General features: G+C 40.1%; 1 protein-coding gene across 2 annotated transcripts in view; it reads right to left on the reverse strand.

Moving 5' to 3' along the window:
* Positions 1-6,166: 6,166 nt before the first annotated feature.
* Positions 6,167-22,322, reverse strand: part of LOC121314676 (neurobeachin-like protein 2) — a 125,391-nt gene continuing 109,235 nt past the window's right edge. For both annotated transcript variants that reach the window (XM_041248172.1, XM_041248170.1), the window contains 13 exons: positions 20,906-21,015; positions 20,227-20,344; positions 15,453-15,550; positions 15,041-15,154; positions 14,579-14,668; positions 14,196-14,305; positions 11,339-11,511; positions 10,432-10,526; positions 9,902-10,018; positions 9,217-9,378; positions 8,737-8,885; positions 7,370-7,505; positions 6,167-6,589 (listed from right to left, as the gene is read on the reverse strand). In XM_041248172.1, coding sequence (XP_041104106.1) covers positions 6,482-6,589; positions 7,370-7,505; positions 8,737-8,885; positions 9,217-9,378; positions 9,902-10,018; positions 10,432-10,526; positions 11,339-11,511; positions 14,196-14,305; positions 14,579-14,668; positions 15,041-15,154; positions 15,453-15,550; positions 20,227-20,344; positions 20,906-21,015 — 1,580 coding nt within the window. In that variant the 3' untranslated portion in view covers positions 6,167-6,481. The remainder of the gene's footprint in view (positions 6,590-7,369; positions 7,506-8,736; positions 8,886-9,216; positions 9,379-9,901; positions 10,019-10,431; positions 10,527-11,338; positions 11,512-14,195; positions 14,306-14,578; positions 14,669-15,040; positions 15,155-15,452; positions 15,551-20,226; positions 20,345-20,905; positions 21,016-22,322) is intronic.

Here is a 22,322-nt window from a genome sequence, read left to right on the forward strand (position 1 = left end):
TAAGAATAACAAATGTTTTATTATTGTAATCTTTAAAAAGACGCCACCTACCAGGTCTATAAAGAAAAGCCAAGGCACATTGCACAAGGAAATGTAGCTCTTTATTAAGCAGCAATTGATCCCCAGGTCCAGTCTGATCAGAGCCTCTGTAGAAAGGCCCGTCCCTGCAGCAGTGTTGCTAGGAAACTGCAGCCCAAGAAGAGAGAGTAGCTTCCACAGCTTGGGAGCTCAGACCACACACAGTGCTGGGTTTCTACTCACTACAGTCTTTTTTCATTACCGCTAAGATTTCGATACGATTTTACCAGAGCATCAGTATTGGCTTGGTGTTGAAAACGGGACAACATGTTGAGCGAATCTGGATTGACAGAAAGTTGTTTTGCAGGGGTAAACGTGCAATACAACTTTTGTTTTAAGCATTGGTCAAAATGTAAATATAGCTATTATCCCATATAATATAATACAATAATTAAAATAATTTTACATGTGGAAAAACATCCAAATTAGAATACAGAATAAAGGGACCAACCATATAAAAGATGTGATCTTTGCAAAATAGGTTAAGTTATAAAGCATTGACTCAATCTAAACTCTCACAGGAAAGCAAAGCCTGAGAATCTCTGGAATTCATAGTATTCATAATTTATGAATTGGCGTTCCTTATATGCGTTGGTGAGCTGCTGCAAATGACCCGGTTACAGGTAGTGACTGCTAAGGGTTATACATTTAGTTCTGTTTAAAACCATTAAGATGATGCCTCCTTGCAAACTAATAACATTATAAATAATACATTAAAATAAAACTAATCAGGCCTGGTATTATTATTTCTTAGCAGACACCCTCATCCAGGGTGACTTACAACTGTTGCAAGTTATCACAGTACAAAGTATTGCATTCTAAAATATCATATTACACGTTATCACATTATAAAATATCACATTACAGAATGTCATAATCCTGCGCTGAAGCAGGAAGATATGAACTAGGCTGAAGAGAGGAAAGGAGAACAGGCCATCTGGCCACACGGTAGGCAAGACATTTTGTGTTGTCCAGAGGTAAAAATAGTGACAAATGGAGTGCCGAACCTCTCCCACAGCAAGTCCACTACCTGTTGAGACAGCAACCATTCCGCTGGATCCAGGTCTTGGTGACTGAATAGGTCCACAGCCTGGTTGAGGGAGCCAGGGATAAAAAGACTTGAAAGTGATACTATTCTCTGTACCACAGTAATGTAGGGGTTTGAAAGCTTCTTGACACCTTCCTGGTGATTTATGTAAGCCACAACGAGCTTGTCGGAGTGCATCGGAACATGGTTGCACAAGAGGTGTTTTTGGGAGGCCTGGAGAGTATAGAATAACCCTAGTATCTCCTGACAAGAGCTATGTAGTAGACGTTCCGCAGGAGACTAGCTCCCCCATGCTGGTTAGTGGTTCCATGTTCCATCCCAGCCAAGCGCCCAGAAGACCATATGTCCCTTCCAGGGGAACCCCACACGGATGACCAGTTTTCCCAGGAACTCTCCATCAAGAAAGCTCTTTGCAGAAGAGAGAGTTGACTGACCTTCTTCAGGGGGGACACCACGTTCAACTGTACCTTGAAATTCAACCACCTCTCTAGTGGTCAGTGGTGGAGCAGGGCCAGCGGAAGGACCCGGCGATTGAGACCATCTACCCCAACAGACACTGGAAATCTTTGACCCACTTCCTGAGTCCTAGGCAGAATAAAGTAAGACAAGCTTGCAAGTCTGCACTCCTCTTGGGTGTCAGAGAGATTGTTGCCGAAGGAAGAAAGCAAACAGTCAGTCTCTTTCTCATTTTGGTATCTTGCTAGTCAGAATGAAACTTGTGGTTCAAGTTATGTTATATTACATTGGCACTGCCATGACTTGCAGATACATGGCACTGGGGGGTTACCTCCATTTTCCAAAAAACAGAATAATCCTCAGAGAGGTAGCAGTTGGCTGGAGGAGAATACTGAGAGGCAAATGGAGGCGGAGGAGACAGGCAAGTTAAAATGTGGACATGATGAGGTTGTCTAAACTTGAAAACTGAGCCTGTTCAAAACCTGGCAAGATGGGAGGTCAAAAAACAAAGTTGTTGGCACAAGGCACAAGCAGCAAGAAAATAAAGAAAGAAGCAGTGCAAGCATTGTAAAAACATAAGTTCTGCCAAAGGTAAAACTCAAATCAGCAACCATAATGTGGCAGAAAAGTTGTAAAAAAAGAAACAAGGAATTCACTTTAGCTCACAGGAAAACTCGCTGCATAAAGGCAGTACAAAATATAATAAAAAGGCAGTCTACTAATGCAGGAACCTCACTACAAAAGTGCAAAGTAAAAACAGCATTTTTTTTTTTGGTCTAGCACACAAAGAAAGCTAGATCACTGGGCAAGGTAGGCATACCTAACTGAGAAACCACATGGCTAACAGGACAAAGACAGGTGGCTTCTTTGTTATATTTGTAAAAATAACAAAAACACTATTACACTACTAAGGTGCTATAGTATTAAGTAGACAGCATTATAAGAATATGTGTGTTTGTTTTTCTAACGAGAATGTCGCAAACCCTCACAAAATAAAGCAAGGTAAAGGAACAATCTCACTGGAATAGTTGCTCGGGCACTTCCTCTTACAACCTTATCTGTCATGAGAGTGGCTTCTGCTGCAAACCCAGTTAAATCTTTACTATGTACCCTTCAAGAAAGACTTATTTTAGGAAACTGACCTTTGTAAGAGAACCACTGAGATCCTTTAAGACCCAACAATTTCTGGGATTAATCTAATAGGAACCGGATGAGCACAGATCAGCTGAATGGCCTCTCATTGGTACATTGTTCGTATGTCCATGTGTTCACCAACATGTTTTTTAAATCTATGTATGACATTACGTGCTGCTTCAGACAATACAGAATCTTGAGACAGTGAAAGAGAAGTGAGGGACGAAAACACTGGAATCGCAGATTGCAGCCAATGGTAAAATTTTAAATCTGTTGAGCTCATTTTGAATCCAAAGCATGTGAATATTAGAAACGATGCCCACTGTAAATCAAGTGTTTAGGAATTAAACAAACATGCAACAGGTTTGAGTATGTATATAGGCTAGATTATATTGGAAACACTTTTTCTAAGAGAAAACCCTTTGTTGCCCCCACTCCCCCATTTTTTGATTACACAACCTTTGTTTTACAGTATTTATGTCAAGACCTCTCTTAATTAAAATACCTTTTGTCAAAGTCATTTATGTTATCTGAAAAAAGGAATAAACCAGAACTGGAAGTTTGAGAACAGACAAAGCATTCTGGGGGCATAATTTAAGGGATTTAGCATATCCCATCAACAAGTTTGTAAACAGAAAAATTAACTGATATGTGCAAATAAATCTATCATTGATATGTGAATAGAAATTATCATTGATATGTGCAAATAAAGCTATCATTGATATGTGAAAAATAAATCTATTATTGATGTGAAAAAGAAATCTATCATTGATATGCCCAGAGATTAAAACAATGCGTCAATATTGAAAGGGGTAAAATAATGTAGCGCTGGAATTGTTAATGTTCAGTAGACACCGGTAATCCGACATTTGAACGAAAAGAACGAAAACATCACTAGCTCACTGTTTTCAAATGTATTTATTTTATATCGCAACAATAAAGAAACTCACACAATTTATGACAAAATCCCCCCCCCCCCCCCCCCCCCCCCGTTTTTGTTCAAAAGGAATGATCACAAACAAACATCACAACAGTAATTAAACAAAGGCAGCGATAACATTCAAAGTAAGGCCGGCTCATCTCTGTTTAAGGCATCCTTTAAATGATTGTGCTCAGCAGGGTTTTTAGTTTTTTTTTTTACAAATGCATACAGACAGCATTAGCATCCTGGAGACACACAGAGAGTGGTGTCATCATAGCTTTCCTTCCTGACAGGAGAGTTTAGCAAATTATTTAACCAGGAAAAGGACCTCACACCAAAGAGACCAAATGTAAACCAAATATCACAGAGGAATGCATTAACAATATACATTAAAAAACAGCTCCACATTTACCCAGTGTCTACTGCGTTAAAACTTGCAGTGCTCAAGTACATTGTGAGAAAAAGGATTTAAAAAAACATCAAGGTATTATATATATTTTAAACAAACAGAAACAGACAGAACACATTCAGATATACATCAGAATCCCATCTGTGAAGTAAGTCCTTACAAAGTACAGTTTTTACAGTAAGATATGTAAAATTACCCTTTAACATACTGATTTATTATTATTATTATTATTATTATTGCACAAACACCCCCCGATTGCACTAGAAACAAAGTGGTTGAACAGGAAGCAATGCTTCCTCTCCATAGAGGCATCGCCCATGTAGTACTTTCACTATGGAGGGGTCAATTTGGATGCAATTTTCCCTTAGAGGGAAAAAATATATATTTGCACTTTGTATTTTTGGACTTAATTTTGCACTGCAACAAAAGAAATCATTCTTACATGGAGCAACAGTGACACCCGGTGGTCAGGTGGGTTAAACACAGAACATGATGCTGTGGTCAGCAGCATGTCCCATGAAAAAACAATTTCTTCAGTGGCAGTATATTATATTTTATAACTCTAATAGTAGTTTAGAAATACAGAGATACATACACAACCACAAGCAGCTCCCCTTCTGTTTCAATACTGTGGTGTGAAAGTCAATTCAGTGCCTTAATACTCTGTTTCATATGGCTTGCCATTTGCAGTTTGAGCAACAAAGTGAGGAAGGTAAAACACACCAACACAAAGACAAACAGACCACATCATTCAGCATTTGTGGCCGTTTCCTCAGCCCGCACCCTGAAGCTCTCTCTGGAGAACCAGTACTACAAGACAAACAGACAGCAACGGGAGAGTAAGTTCACCTTACTGACAATAGCAGTGCCTTGCTTAGTTAACATGCTACTAGCAAAATAATCTTAAAATTAGTAGTATTTTGGCAAGATTGTATAATCAGTAGTTTCAAATACCTGACCCCATGTTGGAAACACCACCAGCCACAGGGGGCGCTGTGGAATAAGCATTCCCTGTCTGTGGAAGGCACATTATTCAATATGAAACAGTAGAAGACAGCGATTAAATTAAACAGCAATGGGTAAAAGGGGCTGGGGTTAATTGTTCGGTCGTGATAATCCACCATGGATTAATTTAGGCCACTTCAAGTTTCAAAGAAATACAGATTCTGCATTTATACAGACTGAACCTTTAGTTTGTAGCTTTGTCATTCACTCTTCACAGCATATCAAAACCAGCCGTGATGCAGACTCATGTCTGTTTAAATTCAAAAAGAAAGGGGAATGCAAGGAGGGTTCAGACCCTGAACAGAGACAAAAAAATTAAAAATAAAATAAAGAAACAGCAGGACTGTCCACACCTTCCATGTAGAGGTTCCTCCTAAACCCACCAGGCTTCCCCACTGCTCACACCCCAGGTCTCCCAGCACCCTCCACCCGTTCTTCTGAAGTGCAGGGCAACTGGTCATGCTGGTCAGTTTTCTTGACTTCATGTTCCAATAGCACTCGGAATCCAAACCGTGAGCTTGATTTCTTAAATAACACCATTACTATCTAACCCCAGGTTTCCTGCTTCTTCAGCTCCAAATTCAGTTCCCTTGAGTACCCATACACTCTACATGCAAAACTCTCATCCCTGGATTAGAGGTGTGGGCTCAAGCAACTCACTGGTGCCCAGTGTATGGTAAAATAGAGGTTTGGCTATTCCTTACCATTCTCCTAGTGTTCAGCATCTTTCACACTTAGAAATAAAATTATTCAATATATACAGTATGTTTTTTAACTCATATGTGTGCCTGGTATTGAATGCAATAATTTCTACAGACAGACAGAGACATGTATAAATACAGTATAGTGCTAACTATGGAGGTTGTGTGGTGCATGGATTTGACCCTATGTGATCCGGTTTCCTCCCTGAATACAGAGCTGTTTAGTTTTTACCCCCTCCATGTTCCCTTGATATATCTGTGTTTGAAAGTCTCTGAATACAGACTCAATGCTTTTAGGGGCAACAGTATATATTGAGTAGATATGCCCTGTGTGGTCACGTCGCATATACAGTGCAGTGTGAAAAGAAAAAAAAATATATATACACATGTGTATATGTAAACAAAAATACAAAAGGTCTTTTCTTTGTGATAAAAACTGAATTTTCAATGCAATGGGAATGTGATTTTTTTTGAAGAATATAAAACCAGTTGTAAGTGGAAAGTGGTAAGCAGCAGGTGAGAGAGCGGGAGTCTGGGAATTACAGGGTCTCTCCCCGACCCAGGCTTGTTCTCTTGTCTGGCTGTAGCGGCGGAGTCTTTGAGCGGGAGCTTCCATTCCCTTTTAGTCTGAAAAGTGCTTTGTTTTAGTCCTGGGTTTCTCAGCCCCCGTCATGCTGGAAGTTCTCAGATTCTTCTCCAGCCTTCTGTCTGGTGCATTGTGGTTGCAGCTATTTATTAGCTGTCTCTGTGGGGTTGTACTCCGTCTCACCTGAAGAGATCTGAGAGATGCGGCGCTTCGAGCCCCACATTTTCCGAGTGAACTGGCCCGTCTTCACCTGAACACATGGAAACAGTATAATATGATACATGCATTTTGCAATAAGATATGTATCACAATAAATGTGATGGTCCTGATAGGCTACTTGTTTGAAGGATAATAAGAATTATCATTTAAAGATGGACCATTTTGTTGACAAAAATCAAAGTATTCATTCCAACTGTAAACATGCACTTATTCTTCATTCAACCATTTGGTGAACAACAGCGTTATGCTTTTGGTCTTATATCAGAATAAAAACAATATATACCTCTGTTATGATACAATATAGCATGTAAAGAAAGTATCACTATTCATCTGTTACACACCTAGTTAGGAACTTAAATAACAACAATCATAACTAAAGGCTTAAAAAAGTAGCAACATAAAACTGCTGTGCTGTCTGTAAACACAATATCCTGGTTCGTGGAAGATCATTTTCTTTGTTAAATTACAACACAGTCAAATTAGCTGTTGCTTCCTGGTACTTTAATAGATTGTATCAGATTTAAATCGACAGTCTAAACTGCAGTGGGACCACTTGACCTATGTGTTCAACAAAGGGAGGAGTTTGGTGCTATGCCTGTATTTGAGCTAAATATCCTGAAAAATAACAAGTAAAAAAAAAGGTCTCTTCAGCTTGATACAACAGTTTATAATGTAAACTAATGGAATGTAAAACAATTGGACAGCTTTGGTTAGATCTCTTAAAGGATCAAGCATGTCTAGGTCATTTACTCCCACTGCACTCCCAGTCGCACCAGTGTGTGGCCTCTTATCTGCCCTCTCTCTCTCGTACCTCGGAGGGCTGCCCGGCCCCCACCACAATGAGCTTGCCATCTCCCAGTCCCACCAGGATGTGGCTGTTCTCCTTGGTGATGGATACACTGTGGACTGGGACCTTCAGCGCCAAAGGGCTCATCATCACCTTCAGACTGGAACACAAACACAAAGCAAGGTTACAGCTCAGCACAGCCAGAGCGCTGACCACTCACTCAGAACACCCACACATGCACACTGCTTGGACACTTTATCAGGACACTGAATTTAGCACTGAATTAGTGATGCAAATTAGACTGATCACGTGATGTTATGTGAATGTCTAAAGCACTATAAAGCTGTTGGTAATAAGATCTAACAGCAGGGATAACAGTTGGTGCACCTTGAGTTGGTACCACAGCAGCAAGAACAGTTGTGGGTAGGTTACTCCACAGTATCATTCACCAGAGTGCAGCAGCAATGAAAAGGGTTCACCATCATATGTTTAGAGAGACTTGCCAATTCCTGAATATTAATGACTGAATTAACATCCCTTGAGACTATGTCACATTGTGTCAAAGCTTTGATCAGGGAATGAAGTTGATATTAGGTATAGGCTCGGAGGTATTTTATTTCACAGTAAAAAAAAAAAAAAAAAAAAAAAAAAAAAAACTTAGTTGACTGTATTTCACGGTCTAAAAATAGTTATTTCACGATTAAACATAATATTTACTAATGCAAAAAATGGTTTTGTCTCATTTAAAATTGAGGACAAATGTTCCTAAATATTTGCTTACCTGAACAACAGTAATTGTTAAACTGCAGAATAGTTCGTTTTTATGTCCACTTTTTAAAGACACTATTTTCACCATCAGTGAATTATCAAAGAAGACAAAAACAAAATAACTAAAGAAATAACAGACACATGAAATGTCCCCTTCTTGTCCTGTACAGAACGATCTTTAGCAGAAATACTTCTGATCTTTGATGCAGCTGGTGTCTTTTTTGTTGACATTTGACAAGACATTTTAAAGAAATTATGCTGCTCTATGCAATGTGTTCAATTATTTACTGCAAGCAAACTAAAATGGCTGCCAAGTTCCTAACTGTAGTCTAACAGGTAGTGTGTCAGTAAGGCAAATGTTTGCTGAATTTTCCCTTGGAACTATATAACACATGGTAAATCTGTGAATTTCATGGAAATATTGAAATGTGATAGCAGTAAAACAAAAAATACAGCCTTAGGTATAGGTCCTTATAATGTAGCCAGGCAGTGTATATAACAGTACTAAAAATAAACTCTGTAACAATTTATACAATTAAATTGAAACATCTTTAATATGTTCTGGTTGCAACGTTTGTCTAAACGGTTTTTCTGAGAGGCAGCTGTATTGCTGCTGCTCCTACCTGTAAAGGTCTCGGATGTACAGGGAGCCCTGCACTGTACCCAGGATGACGTGCTCCTGAGTCAAGCACATCGCCGACACCTGCTCCTCCAGAACCACCGACGCAAGCAGCTTCCCATTAATAGAGTACAAGTGCAGAGAAAACTTGTCCTAGAGAGAGAGAGACAGAGCGAGAGCGAGAGAGAGAGAGAGAGAGGGGTGGGGGGGTGGAGACGTGGTAAGACAGGCAGCACACAGTACCAGACACCAACAGATGCATGCCCACACAGACACAGTCACAATATTTCTACTACTTTAAACTGAAGACAATGTTTTGTTCTACATTCACATTGAACACACTCAGGCTTACAAGTGATGTAACTAAATGTATTTATCTAGTAGCTACATTATAATAATAATAATAAATAAATAAATAAATAAATAAATAAAATTACAACAATAAGTTTCTCATACAAGGTTTAGCACACCTCCCTCCCTTTACCTTGACCGTGCTCCTCCCCTGCAGGATGGTCTGTGTGACGATATGTCCCTCCAGCCCCACGACCAGGTCGGAGATAGTGACCGGGAGAGAGCGCTCACAGGCTGGCTGCAAGGTGCGCAAGAACTGCCCCCTCCGCACACTGTGCACGATCAATGTGCCGTCCTGAGAGAGGGAGAGATGGAGACAGAGGGGGAAAGGGATGGAGGAGAGTTAGACATTAAAACAGAGGAGGCTGTCACTGAGTTTACAAAACAACCGAGTAGGACAGAGTGTGACAAAACCTACAAGACAAATGTGCCTTACAATTGCAAACTGCCAGAAATGAATGAAAGCAAAGATCTATCAGGTTCCACAGTAGCAAGGACAGTCATGTTGGTAGGCTGCACCAGACAGTGCATCAGCAATGGCAAAATGAAGAGAGAGGTTACCAGGAATAACATATTTATCTTCTATCCTGATCCCATGCTAGTTAGATACCGGTTCATGTTCAACCTTTGTGGTCCTATGTCGGGCAAGATCATGTCCGGCAACATCAAAAAGACTTCAAGCGCAGGTCTCTAGTCGTTTTTTCACCTTTCCGAGCCAGACAGCTTGTGTGAAAATAAATTGGACCAGACACGCCTGACAGGCACTGAACAAATGGACCGCAAAGGGTTAAACTCTTTAGAAGGACCTGACCCCTCACCTTTGACCCCGAGACCGCCATGTCCAGCTCGGTGCTGATGGCTACACAGGTGACCTCATCGTTGTGTCCATAGAGGACCTGAATCGGCTTTGGAGCCAGACCACAGGAAAACCCACCCTGCAGAGATGAGGAGAAGAGAACTGGCTGTCACTGCACTGCTTAAACAAAGTAGAAATCCGAAGCAACATAGTATTTTACTTAGCATTTAACTCAAAATGTCTGGCTTTATGGGGAAATTGCATTAACATTCAAGTTTTTTTCAAAAAGTTCATCCTTTCTTCTTGATCTACTGTAAACCAATTAAATACTGCATGTTAAAATCAGTGTAAAAGTTTAAACAAATAAAGAAGTAAAAATAAACAAAAAAAAACTAAATCAAACTTACTTTTTCCAAGTAAGATTTTCTTTGAAAATGTGTATGACAGTCTAGCATGAAATGTACATTTGCAGCATTAATTATTAGGACTGATTACATACAAAACTCAATTAAAAAACATGTGCATGCGTCCCTAACCCTCCAGCATGTGTACCTGCTGTTGGACCTGCCACACCATGCAGGTGGTGTCCCGTGAGCCAGAGATGAGGTAGATTCCACAGAGGTCCAGCGCCAGGCACGTCACAATGTCTTACAAGAGAAGAGAACACCATTAAACCAGGCAGCAGCAAGGTCTCCTAACTTAATGAGAATCGTGTTATCAGCTATAATTAGACTTTCAACTGTATCAACTTTACACAGAAAGTGACGAGTTTACAGAATGGATTACCTAGCCATGGTGTGATGCTGAATCACTGGGAAGTTTTTCGATTAAATCAGATGCTAGGAACAGGAAGGGCATGATGGGCTGAATGGCCTCCTATCATTTATAAACTTATACAAGCATTATCTTCTTCTGTTCTTTTAAAAATGATTAATAAAACTATTAAGTATTAATGAGTGAAATGCAACACTAACACAAAACAGAAATGGTTGTCAGTGTGACTTCACAGCTGGAGACTGTGGTGGATTTTGGATTAGCTCAGTTTCTTACAGTATTCCATCATGACAACTGAGAATCAAACTAGAGTCGACAGTAACAGGCTCTTGCTTTTTTAACCCTTTAAAGGTATAATGGACATTTGTGTTCTCCCAAAAAAGTATGCCAACTTTCTAATTTTTACAAGGAGGTGCACAAAACAGGCTTTAAAATCTACTAAGAGGTTGGATCTGATCATCCAAATTGTCAGTTTTCCCATGACACCCAAGTCAATCTCAGATGTATTTTAAGAAACCATCTGAACATCTTCTCATGGCTAGTGATGCATCACCGAAACCTCAAGGCGAAGTTTACATTAAGTGCCTAATACACCAGAAAGCACCACAGGAGTCAGGTGCACCGCAAACAGGAGGCGCCTCTTCTCCTGAGCTCCTCCAATGCCCCTGCCACTGGGCTGACATACCGATGTGCCTGCTGAGCTGTCCAACCACTTTCCCCTTGCCCAGTGCAGTCACCCGTAGGCTGTTGTCCCAGTGCCCCCCACTGAATAGAAGCTTCCCGTCGTGCGAGACCACCAGGATCTTTGAGGTGAGCTCCACACCGGGGGACAGGGGTCCCAACAGGAAACGCTGGGTCCTGCAGAGACAGAGAGGAGGGGTACACAACTTCATACAGTATAGTAGCGAGAACTCAGTAGTGGCGATCAGAAATAGTATAGTACTGTACTGGGGACCAGAGCCAAGCAGGGCTATGCAATTACATTCACTGGAGGGCCAGATAAGGCAATGTCCAAATCTTGGGGTGCCACAGGGCGCTCATGATGTACATATAATCATTAATCATAATGTAACCATTTACAATGATACGATTTTTGATTTGCCAGTTAATAACACAAATACAAAGGAAATATATTTATAATCTTAATTGTATAAAAACTATTAAATTAAAATGGTTTAAAATGGGCATCTAATTTTCTTTCTTTTTGTCTATAATTGACACCCACTCGCACCGTCTTTGTTGTCTAAAAATGACTGCGCAACAAGCAAGCAAGTTAAGTAATGAAAGCACGTCACTCAGTAGCGGTGGCATGGTAGGTTTGAGGGGGCTACACCCCACTTTGTGTGGGCACGCATAAATCCATTCAAATCATTTTCAATAACAGAAGTGGACCAGCCTGAACAGCAAGCATTTAAACAAAGGACAGATCGAAGTTACAGGAGGAGTCATTATCTGAAGTTAAATAATAATAGTGAACTGAAAAAAAAAGAAAAATCTCCATTCTGGAGAGTACTGACACGAATGGGAATGAATGTGCAAACAGCGTGTGACTAACGTTTATAATAACTAATGGTTATTACCAGATAAAGTGCAGTGATCACTTGTTCCTGTATTACGGAGTGTTGTCAATAAATATTGCTCGTTAGGGACGCAAATGCCCTGTAGACAGCAGCGACCTTTCAACCATGCGTATCTGCAACCAGCATTTGTAATGAAGAACAGCTGACCAGGACTGCCAACTACTTTTACAAAAACCTGCTTGCTTCTTCCTGAAAAAAACTTTCAAAATTTAAATAAAAAAGCATGGCTCCAGGACCATTTATCACTGCTGGCACGAAGTTCTGTGCAGCTGGATGTGTTTGAGATCTGTGCAGTCTGTGTCATTTACAATGTCTTTGAAGATCTCACACAAGCAATCCACAGTGGAAATGGCGGTGTGATTTGCCACTAGAAACGTTTGTTTCAATTCTGCCCTTCTCTTTTTCTCATTAACCTCCAACACGGGTGCAGCTTATTTCATTCAAGGCATAATGTGCAGTAGCATTGTTAATGTGTTTCGTCTTATTTAGACTCTGCAGTATTTCCAAAAGCCTTTGGCTGTGTCTCCCGGATCAGCAATTAGCCACCCTAAAGAAAGACAACTTTACTGAGCTATTTCCTTTCATGGTTTAAAGATGCACTCTCTTAAATTACTGATTTTTAAATACAATGGAAACTGAAAAATATCAGAATGAATAAAAAGCTCTGTATTTATTTATTTGACAATAAGACGTTTATAAGGGAGTTGCTCTTAATCATGCTACATTAACGAGTCACTGTTTTTATTGACCGTTAACTAGTAGCTTTCTAATATATTAAATATTTCCTTTTTAGGGGTTAGTTAATATAACTTGAATATTATTATTATTACATTTAGGGTTGCTGTTTTTATCCCAACATTTTCTTCCCCTTTAAGAATTCAACTGATCCCTGCTAGTCATTTAGTAGTAGTGGCGTTGGTTTAATTGAAGTGTTTTGGTGCATGCAGAACAAAGAAACTACATGCAAACAAGGGGGCAACATTTTAATATGCGATGTAATCTATCATTTAAAAAAAAATAAACGCAGGGCACACTATTACATTCACTATTCGCAACTGTATAAACACTAATAAAGACGAATGATGCGCTCTCATTTTAGGGTTCTTCATTCTGGATTCAATGAGAAAGACTTGAACGATTTAAAAGCACATTTGGTTTCTTCACATTAAAACCCTGTAAATTAAAGTGATTTTACTATTATTATTACAAGATACATTTTATATGACGGTCTGGTCTCACTAATGTCTTATAACAACAGTGCTTTTAATCTGTTCCTAACACATCTGCTCACATGTATTGAAACACAGTTAAATTTGTGTAAAGGCACTTTTATATTGGGTAATAAATAACATATTGCTAGTTAGGTTTGCCTAAGAAAAATGTAGGTTAACTGGACAAAGGCAAATTAACACACTTCAAGTCTCACATATATAAACAGTGCACATTGCAGTCTCACATATATAGTGTCATCAAAAGGGCTAAAATGATCAATATGGCTGTATCTACTGAGACTAACAGTTTAATAAGGTTTAGACAAATCTCTTTTGAAATTATTTATTTTATTTTTTTTTAATGATTGTAATGATGAGGTACATTAAGCCAGGATGCAACTGGCACGTGTTAGTAAAGTATGAAGGTAGTAAATAACGAACAGCCAGTAACTGCTTTGCTACACTATTTTTCTACAGTTACAGTGGTCGCCGGCGCCTGCTTTTCGCATTTAATAGAAAAACATACATAGAATGTCACTGCACCCGCAGCCCACTCGGGACTATGTCGTGGCCCAGTTTGGGAACCCCTGGTACAGAGAACTCAGTACTGTACTAGGCATCACAGCCAACATATTCAATACAGTACAGTATAGTATAGAGAACTCTGTACTGTACTGGGCATCAGAGCCAGCACATTCAATACAGTATAGTATAGTATAGAGAACTCGGTACTGTAATGGGCATCTCATACTTGGGGTTGGAGATAGTTGGGTCCTTGCTGAAGCTGAAGTAGTTGGCAATGTTTTTATCGTAGGGCAGCCAGCTGTGAGTTCCCAGCAATCCACTGGCACTGACTGTGATCTGGGAGACAGGGGAGAACAAAGGATTATGGGAAACGGAGTTACTGTGCAGTTCAGCCAGAACTACCAAAACAATTGGAACATTTCAAAATAAAAATAATATATCATGTTAATAATCCAAGAAATGGACAGCTATCACCACCCCTATTGTATATATATATAAAAAAAAAGTATTTCCTCCATGTCAAGTAGAAACATGATTTTTTACAACTTGTAAAGAAATTGCTTCATACACAATTAAATGAATTATTATCTACTGGGGTCTCATCTTTACCAGCAGGTCTGGATAGCCCTGGGTGATGAAAGAGCGGGCCTGGTTTTTGGGAACGACAGCCTGGACCAGGGAAACGTTATCACTGATACTCTGAAAGAGAAACACCATGTCATTAGAACTTATCAGCAAGGCTCACAGCTCACTCTCACAATCTAGTAACAACTCAGTTTCTACTCAGGTACTAAACACTAACAGTAATTAATATTTAAAGACAAACATTTTGACTACAATTTGTTTTTTAATTGGAATACATAGAAGACATTTGTCATTGTCAAAACATTTATCACTGAATTTTAGTTTCTTTTATATTGCTAAATGCAGCTCTATCGAGTGCTTTACACTTATGTTTGAATAGCTTTTAATAGTTACATATAGGCATGGAAAACCTCAATTGGTCTGACTCAATACAATTGTATACATAATACCCCCCCCCCCCCCCCCCCCCCCACTGGGAGTAAGTACCTCTACAAAGGCCTTGAGCTCAGACAGGTGATCCAGGAGGTTGGGGGGGCTGTTCTCAAAGCGAGCCAGTCGCCGCGCGGCGTTCTCAGCAGACAGCCGGGGAGGATGGGGCTCCTGCAGACAGACAGGCAGATACTGGGTTACAGAACCGCACTGAAAGACCCTTCCATGGAAAAAGGTAAGTTATCAACATTAGACCGCTACCAAGCCCAAGACTCGCCGGCTCAGTTAACATAATAATTCAACATTCATAACTTTTAACCCTTACAAATCATCTTCTGGACAGCTAATAACATTCAGGTTGTTTGTGCTCTTTAGCGGAGATAGGTAGGTGAAGTATTGAATAGCGAAGGGGCAGGCTGTGATAAGTATGGAAATGGGTAAGTCAGCACTATCGGACATGCTGGCTCACCCTCAGCAGCTGGCAGGGAGTTTGTCCAAAGTTGCTGATGATCCCCTCCAGAGCTTTCCTCTCTGTCTCGTCTGCAATGGCATCCAGGTCCACAGCGCCTGCATAGAGAACCACAAACAGTCAGCTATACACAGGCCAAGGCAGGGTAGGCTCACTGCCAAACAGGCTCACTTTTGCCACACAAAATGAATTAAAACAAGAAAAAGTTCTAAGCAGTGGGGTCACTTCACAAATGGCTCTGGCATTGCCTGAATAAACCTAGTGAAGCAGCTGATATCATCTAGGCTCTTTTTTTTGCAAAGATATCAACCAGACATCAAATTATTATTATTTTTTTTTTTTTTATCAATGATTTTTCAGTTACCATTGCAAGCAGATCACTCAGACCAGCATTGGTCATGGAAGTTCATAAACAGGTTTTAACCAAACTTAAAAGAGAAAACTGACGCTCATTGCTTACAGTGGTTACTGCAAGAGTGATTACTACCTTGATGATTTTTATGACCTGATGACTACCTTGATAATCTAAGTATAAGTAATAGTAAGTATCCTTTTAGAGTTGTACCAGCTCAAACAGGGTATAAAAACTACCGGTGGAGTGAGTTTAGCTTTTCTTTGACTCAGTAACTTTTTAATTAGTTAAAATGGCACTGGCTGTTATCAGGGCCGACGGCAGGTTTTTCTGGGCCCTGGCAATGGACCACAAGTGCACACATACAGTTTAGCTGAGCGAAAACGAAAACATTTCTAGTCCTAAAGGCTGCTCGAGTAGGATAGCTGGCGCAGAAATAATACATTTACTCGTATTTCCAATTTTGCTTCTGTATGTGTGTGGGCTCCCCTCTGGCGTCAGTGCTGTGACATAACAGATCTTATAAGCGAAGCACTTTAATGACAAGTTCCCAGAACACATCATAAACAGTAAAACCTACCTTTTTGTAACACAACACAACAGCTGTTATAGTTAATTTTGAATTTCAACAAATACAATTTATCACAAAAACTTGGGAGAGGCTGTTGCTATGATGTTTTTTTAGGCAGAACAATTTTAAAACATAGTAGCATTGCAGCTTTTAGCAAGAAAAAAAGAGAATGTTTCATTCAACGTTACATTAACATCAGGCTAGTAGCTGCACTTTCGCGGTTCCAAAGCAGGAACACTTTCCTTTAAGCCTTTTAACTTCTCACAGAAACTGCCATTTGGGGGGCCCTCCTGGGGAGCTTGGCAGCGGCAGCCGCCCCTGTCAGGCCCAACCGCCACCCTCAAATGACGCCCCTGGTTGTAAGGTGCTGTATTTTCAACATTATCTCTAGCAATTGTTGCTAAGGGATTCAAAACAACGAAAAGTCAGGGAACACAACTCTGTTTACCCCAATTCACTTTTTCCAGTTGTTTATCACCGATTAATTTTTGGAACATTTGGTAACCCAAACTAAAACAATTTGTACCTGGCACAACATGGGAACAACCTGGGGCCACATTCTAGGGTGCGCAAGTGGGACTCCACAAATGCTACTGAAATTAAAAAGTTCTAGGGTTTATCTCTTCTAATGGGATTAGGGAATAACCCTAGAATAGATTTATATTGCTCCACCAACCAAATGCACGCTGCCCCAAATTGTCCCCTCCACAGTGAGCAGGTTCTAGTGATTGTTAAAGTTTTTACACTACAGTGACAATGCTAAGGCTCTCCCGAGGAACCATCCTCAGTTTGACAGGCTCTTCAAATTGTGGCCACTTCTAGACCATCGGAAGCATACATTTGAAGAGATATATGCACCTGGCCAAAATATGTCTGTGGATGAGTCCCTCCCGCTGTTCATGGGGAGCATTCTCTTTAAACAGTATATTCCCATGAAGCGTGCCCATTATGGGATTAAACTGTACAAACTGTGTGAGAGTTCAGAGTGTACACAGGGAAGGACTCTCAGATTGAGCCACCTGGCTGCCCACCGTGGTTAAAGACAAGTGGGAGAATTATTTGGGCTCTTGTTATTCTCCTCCTAAATCTTGGTTACTACATACAGTTGTATGCAAAAGTTTGGGCACCCCTGGAAAAAATGTATGTTACAATGAATCTTTCAGTGAACAGAAGTTGACCTGACCTCTACATGCAAAAGTTTGGGCACCCTTTTGGACCATTCTTAAGTACTTCTTAAAAAGATGATTATTAAGACCCAGAAAGGTTGATTTACTCGTTAGGGCTTCAACAAGTCAGGTGAAGTCAATACCAGTGTTGAACTATTACTCTGAAGTAACTTCATACCTTCTAATCCGTCAGACTGTGATGGTTGTTCTACCTGGTTTCAACAACCATGGGCTCCTCTAAGTAGATGTCTGAGGACTTGAAAATGAAGATAACTGACTTTCACAAAACAGAAGAAGGCTATAAAAAACTCTCTCAACGCTTCCAGCTAGCAATTTCAACTGTCGAAACATTGTCAAGAAATTGAAGTTAAATGGAATGGTTAAAGTCAAGGCAAGATCTGGAAAACCAAGAAAAATATCACATAGACTTGCCAGAAAACTGGTCAGACCTACACAACAGAACCTGCAGGTCACTGCAAAGGACCTTCAGAACAGTTTAGCTGACACTGGAGTAGTTGTTCACAGGTCCACAGTACAGAGTACCTTACACCCACAAGGATCTGCATGGGAGAGCCTTTTCTATGACCTCATCACAAAAGTCAGCATCTAAAGTATGCAAAAGAAAACCTTGAAAGCCTGAAGCTTTTTGGAACAATGTGCTTTGGAATGATGAAACGAAAATTGAACTGTTTGGCCACAACCAAAGAAGGTATGTTTGGAGAAAAAAGGGTGAAGCATTTCAAGAAAAGAAAACCTTGCCAACTGTTAAGCATGGGGGTGGCTCTACTATGCTTTGGGGTTGTGTGGCAGCCAGTGGAACCAGAAATATTGTGCGGGTGGAAGGAAGAATGGACTCAACTAAATCTCAACAAATCCTAGAAGCTAATGTCCTAAAGTCAGTCAGGACACTGAAGCTGAAAAGAGGTTGGATATTTCAGCAAGACAATGATCCAAAACATACCTCAAAATCAACTATGAAATATTTACAAGAGGAGAAAGGTTTTGGAATGGCCGTCACAGTCCCCAGACTTGAATATTACTGAAAATCTGTGGGGAGATCTCAAACATGCAGTGCATGCAAGAAGACCCAAGAATCTTTCTGAGCTGGAAGAGTTCTGCAAGGAAGAGTGGGAAAAAATTCCAGAGGCAAGAATAGAAAGACCCTTAGCTGGCTACAGAAAATGTTTGGAAACAGTTATATCTGCCAAAGGAGGTGTTACCAAGTACTAAGTGACAGGGTGCCCAAACTTTTACACGCGCCATGTTCACTTTTGTGTATTATTTTGAATCTGTAATAAATGCAAATAGAGTATTCCTGTATTAAAATTTGCAGAAAGATGTCATGTTTAACTTTGTACCATGTAGAGGTCAGGTCAACTTCTGTTCACTGAAAGTTTCATTGTAACATACATTTTTCCCATGGGTGCCCAAACTTTTGCATACAACTGTATATGCAGACAACTTCTACAAAGGGATCCCTCTGTTTAGGGCCTTGTACACATCTGACATAATGGCTTGTGGTACAATAAGACCCAACAGGAATAGGTTTCCACATCAATTGGTAGCCAACAAACAGAGGCGTGGCAAAACCAGCGATCTGCGCTGTGAGGAACTGCTGGCAGTTAAATACACAGACAAAAAAAGATGTGTACCTCCTCACCACCATCCACGATGAGGCTACTGTAGCAGTTCCTGTATGAGGAACTAAATGTGGTGTAGGTAAAATACATTACGAAAAAGTAGCATATTGTTCATAATAGCTGTATTTTGTGGACAAATGACCAGAAATCCGCAAAAACATGCAACCAGTGAAAACTTCAGTTTGAGAAAAAAACAAAGGGTTTGTCTGGGGTATCTGAAAGTGACCATATGGCAATGTTGGTGTAAAACAGCTGACTCCCAAAATCACAAAATTCTTGTAGCACAGAGTGTTACACACACATATATATATATATATATATATATATATATATATATATATATATATATATATATATATATATATATATATACATACATATATATATATATGCAAACGCCTACACCAAGTCTGCTTTGGACAAAAAATGGAAAATGGAAAAAGGAAAAAGAACACCACTTTGAGAAGAAAACAAACAAAAAGCGCAAAAACACGAAAGACTATACTGAGTCCGGACCCAAGCGAACACAGGAGAAAATTTGGACAATGATACTGAATGACGTTGGTTTTTATGGAAGAGGGACATTGACTGTGGCGCCAAAAATAATTATATCACAATGATCTCTGGGTAAGAGATGGGTTTGTTTCTCCTGACCCAAGCAACATGGAGACCATGAGTTCATTTTGTGTATGGAGCTCATCATCCTACAAAGAAACCATATTGTAGGTAATCTTCATTTCTCTTTAATTTCCTAATCGTTTAAACTTTAGTGCTGAAGACATTAAAATCCATCCTGAGAGCTCTCCATCAGAGTGCTGTTTCTTTTGTAAAGTATTATTATTAGTATTATATACTACAATTTATCAGTATGTCACACTTCCACATTTTCATGAAAAGACCCTGCGCTGCTTAAAGTGAATATTGATAGATATGACAGGGAGTTCATTTTGTGTGTGGAATTCATCATACCAGGTAAGAATCTATCATCCCTATGGTGGAGCCTCACCCCAGCAAGCCCTCCTCCCTCCCTCCCTCCCTCCCTCACCCTCGTAGGTGCAGTAGTAGAAGACATTGAGTGCTTCCACTGCAGCAGGTCCCCTCTGCTTGTATCCAAAGATCAGGTCAATCCACTCGTGCAGGTGGGCAGACACATGCTCACACTCCTGCAGGAGAAACAAAGCCAGCATCATTATCTTAAAGTGATTCTACTCTTTCCCCCCCCACCATGCACATCCAGTAAGTATTCAGAAATACTGCAAACATTTGAGCTAGAACACGTGTCCTTTAACACTATGCTGCCTTCTTGGTTGTATTTTATATATTTTGTATCTGTATTTCTTTACAGTAATAATGAATATGTTAGTCTATTAATTATTATTATAACGTATAACCATTACAGTAAAAACTGGGACCAGGGGAAGAATCAAATTAGAAATTGTTTAGATGACCTTCCTAATCAAGAAACTTAGATACAATTCAACCTCTTCACCTGTAAATATACAACATATAGTACTGAACTGTTCTGTAAACACCATATATTGAGGGGTGAAAAAGCACATTTTCTATGACAGCAGCACAGAAGGGCACATTACACAACATGACAGACTTCAATGCTCGATTGTGGAATATACTTGACAGTGCGTCTGATCTAGTAAAGCTTCAACAGAAGGCAAGAGCTGATCTAGTAAAGCTTCAAAAGACAGGCAAGATACTGGACAGCATACCAGCGCTTTCCTGTGCTTTCGGATGAAGTCCTCCTTGGATTCAGCCCACTTTGGTAGAACGACGTCGTGCACTTTATCTAAAGACATCTGCAGGGAGCCGAGGTCGAAGCCTGAGGAAGAGAAACGGAATAAGAGAAGTGTGGATCATTAACTTGCACACAAACTCCAGCCCAGCGCTCTGAGTTTATCAGGGTTACATCAAAACAGGTAGAATTCCACCTAGAGCACAGGATCCCAGTGTATTAGCTGTTACAAGTCACCTAGTAAACTATTCTGCATAAGAAAATCTGTACTACCTGCCAATCTAAAACGTATATGACTAAGATTACCTGTAATATGGTTTCATTGTAGTCAATGAACTCCACACACCGAGTGAACTCCCAGTGTCCATGTTGCTTGGGTCAGGAGAACAAACCGATCTCTTTCCCCGAGATCCTTAAAATAAACCTTATTGGCGCCAGACTATTGTCCCTCCTCCATAAAAACCCACCCCCATTTAATAACATTGTCAAATTTTAAAACAAAAAGGCGGGAAAAGGAGGGAGGGATATAGGTGTATGGAGTTCGTTGACTACGAAGAAACCATATTACAGGTAATCTTCATCTTCTTACCTAGTCAGATGAACACCAAAGGAACAGAAAACAAGGGTGGAAGGTCAGATGTTAGTGCACAAAGCCACAAAACACAAAATGTGGTTGAGAAAAAGACACATCCAAGTTATAATGATTTGCAAAAGTGTTGATAGATTGCCATGTAGCAGCCTTGCAAATGTCCTGAACAGGAACGATTTTAAATTTGCCCATGTAGTTGCCACTCCTGTTAATGAATGGGCTCTAATAGATCCTGGAATACGTTTCTTGTCCAGTCTATGACAAAACTATACAACAAGAGATCCAGGTGAAGACTGTTTGTTTAGAGACAGGTTTTCCTCAAGCCTGTGGGTTAAAAGAAACAAAAATTTGTCCTGATGGCCTTCTTTTGATGGTTCTGTGAATATAGAAATTCAACGCTCTCCGGACATCAATTAGGTGGTGTCTGGCATCCTTTTCTGATTTATGGGGTTTAGGGCAGAAATTAGGAAAAATTATGACCTGGTCCAGATGAAATTGTGTTACCACTTTCGGCAAGAATTGGGGATTAGGCCTGCAGACAATCCTATTCTTAAATGACTGGAAATAGGGTGCATCAGTGTCTAATGCTTGAAGTTCACTTACCCTTCTAGCTGATGTAACTGCCACTACAAATACCATTTTCTGCGTAAGAAACATCTCCTCACATGTTGCCTTCAGTTCAAAAGGTGGCCCCATGAGCTTTCTCAGTGCCTGACTAAGGCTCCATTGAGGCGTAATATGTCTCTTCGGGGGTATTACGTGGTTGACTCCTTTAAGAAATCTTAAAGACACAGCAGGATGGGAG

Source organism: Polyodon spathula, chromosome 4, assembly GCF_017654505.1.
Source record: "Polyodon spathula isolate WHYD16114869_AA chromosome 4, ASM1765450v1, whole genome shotgun sequence".
Classification (NCBI taxonomy): Eukaryota; Metazoa; Chordata; class Actinopteri; order Acipenseriformes; family Polyodontidae; genus Polyodon; species Polyodon spathula.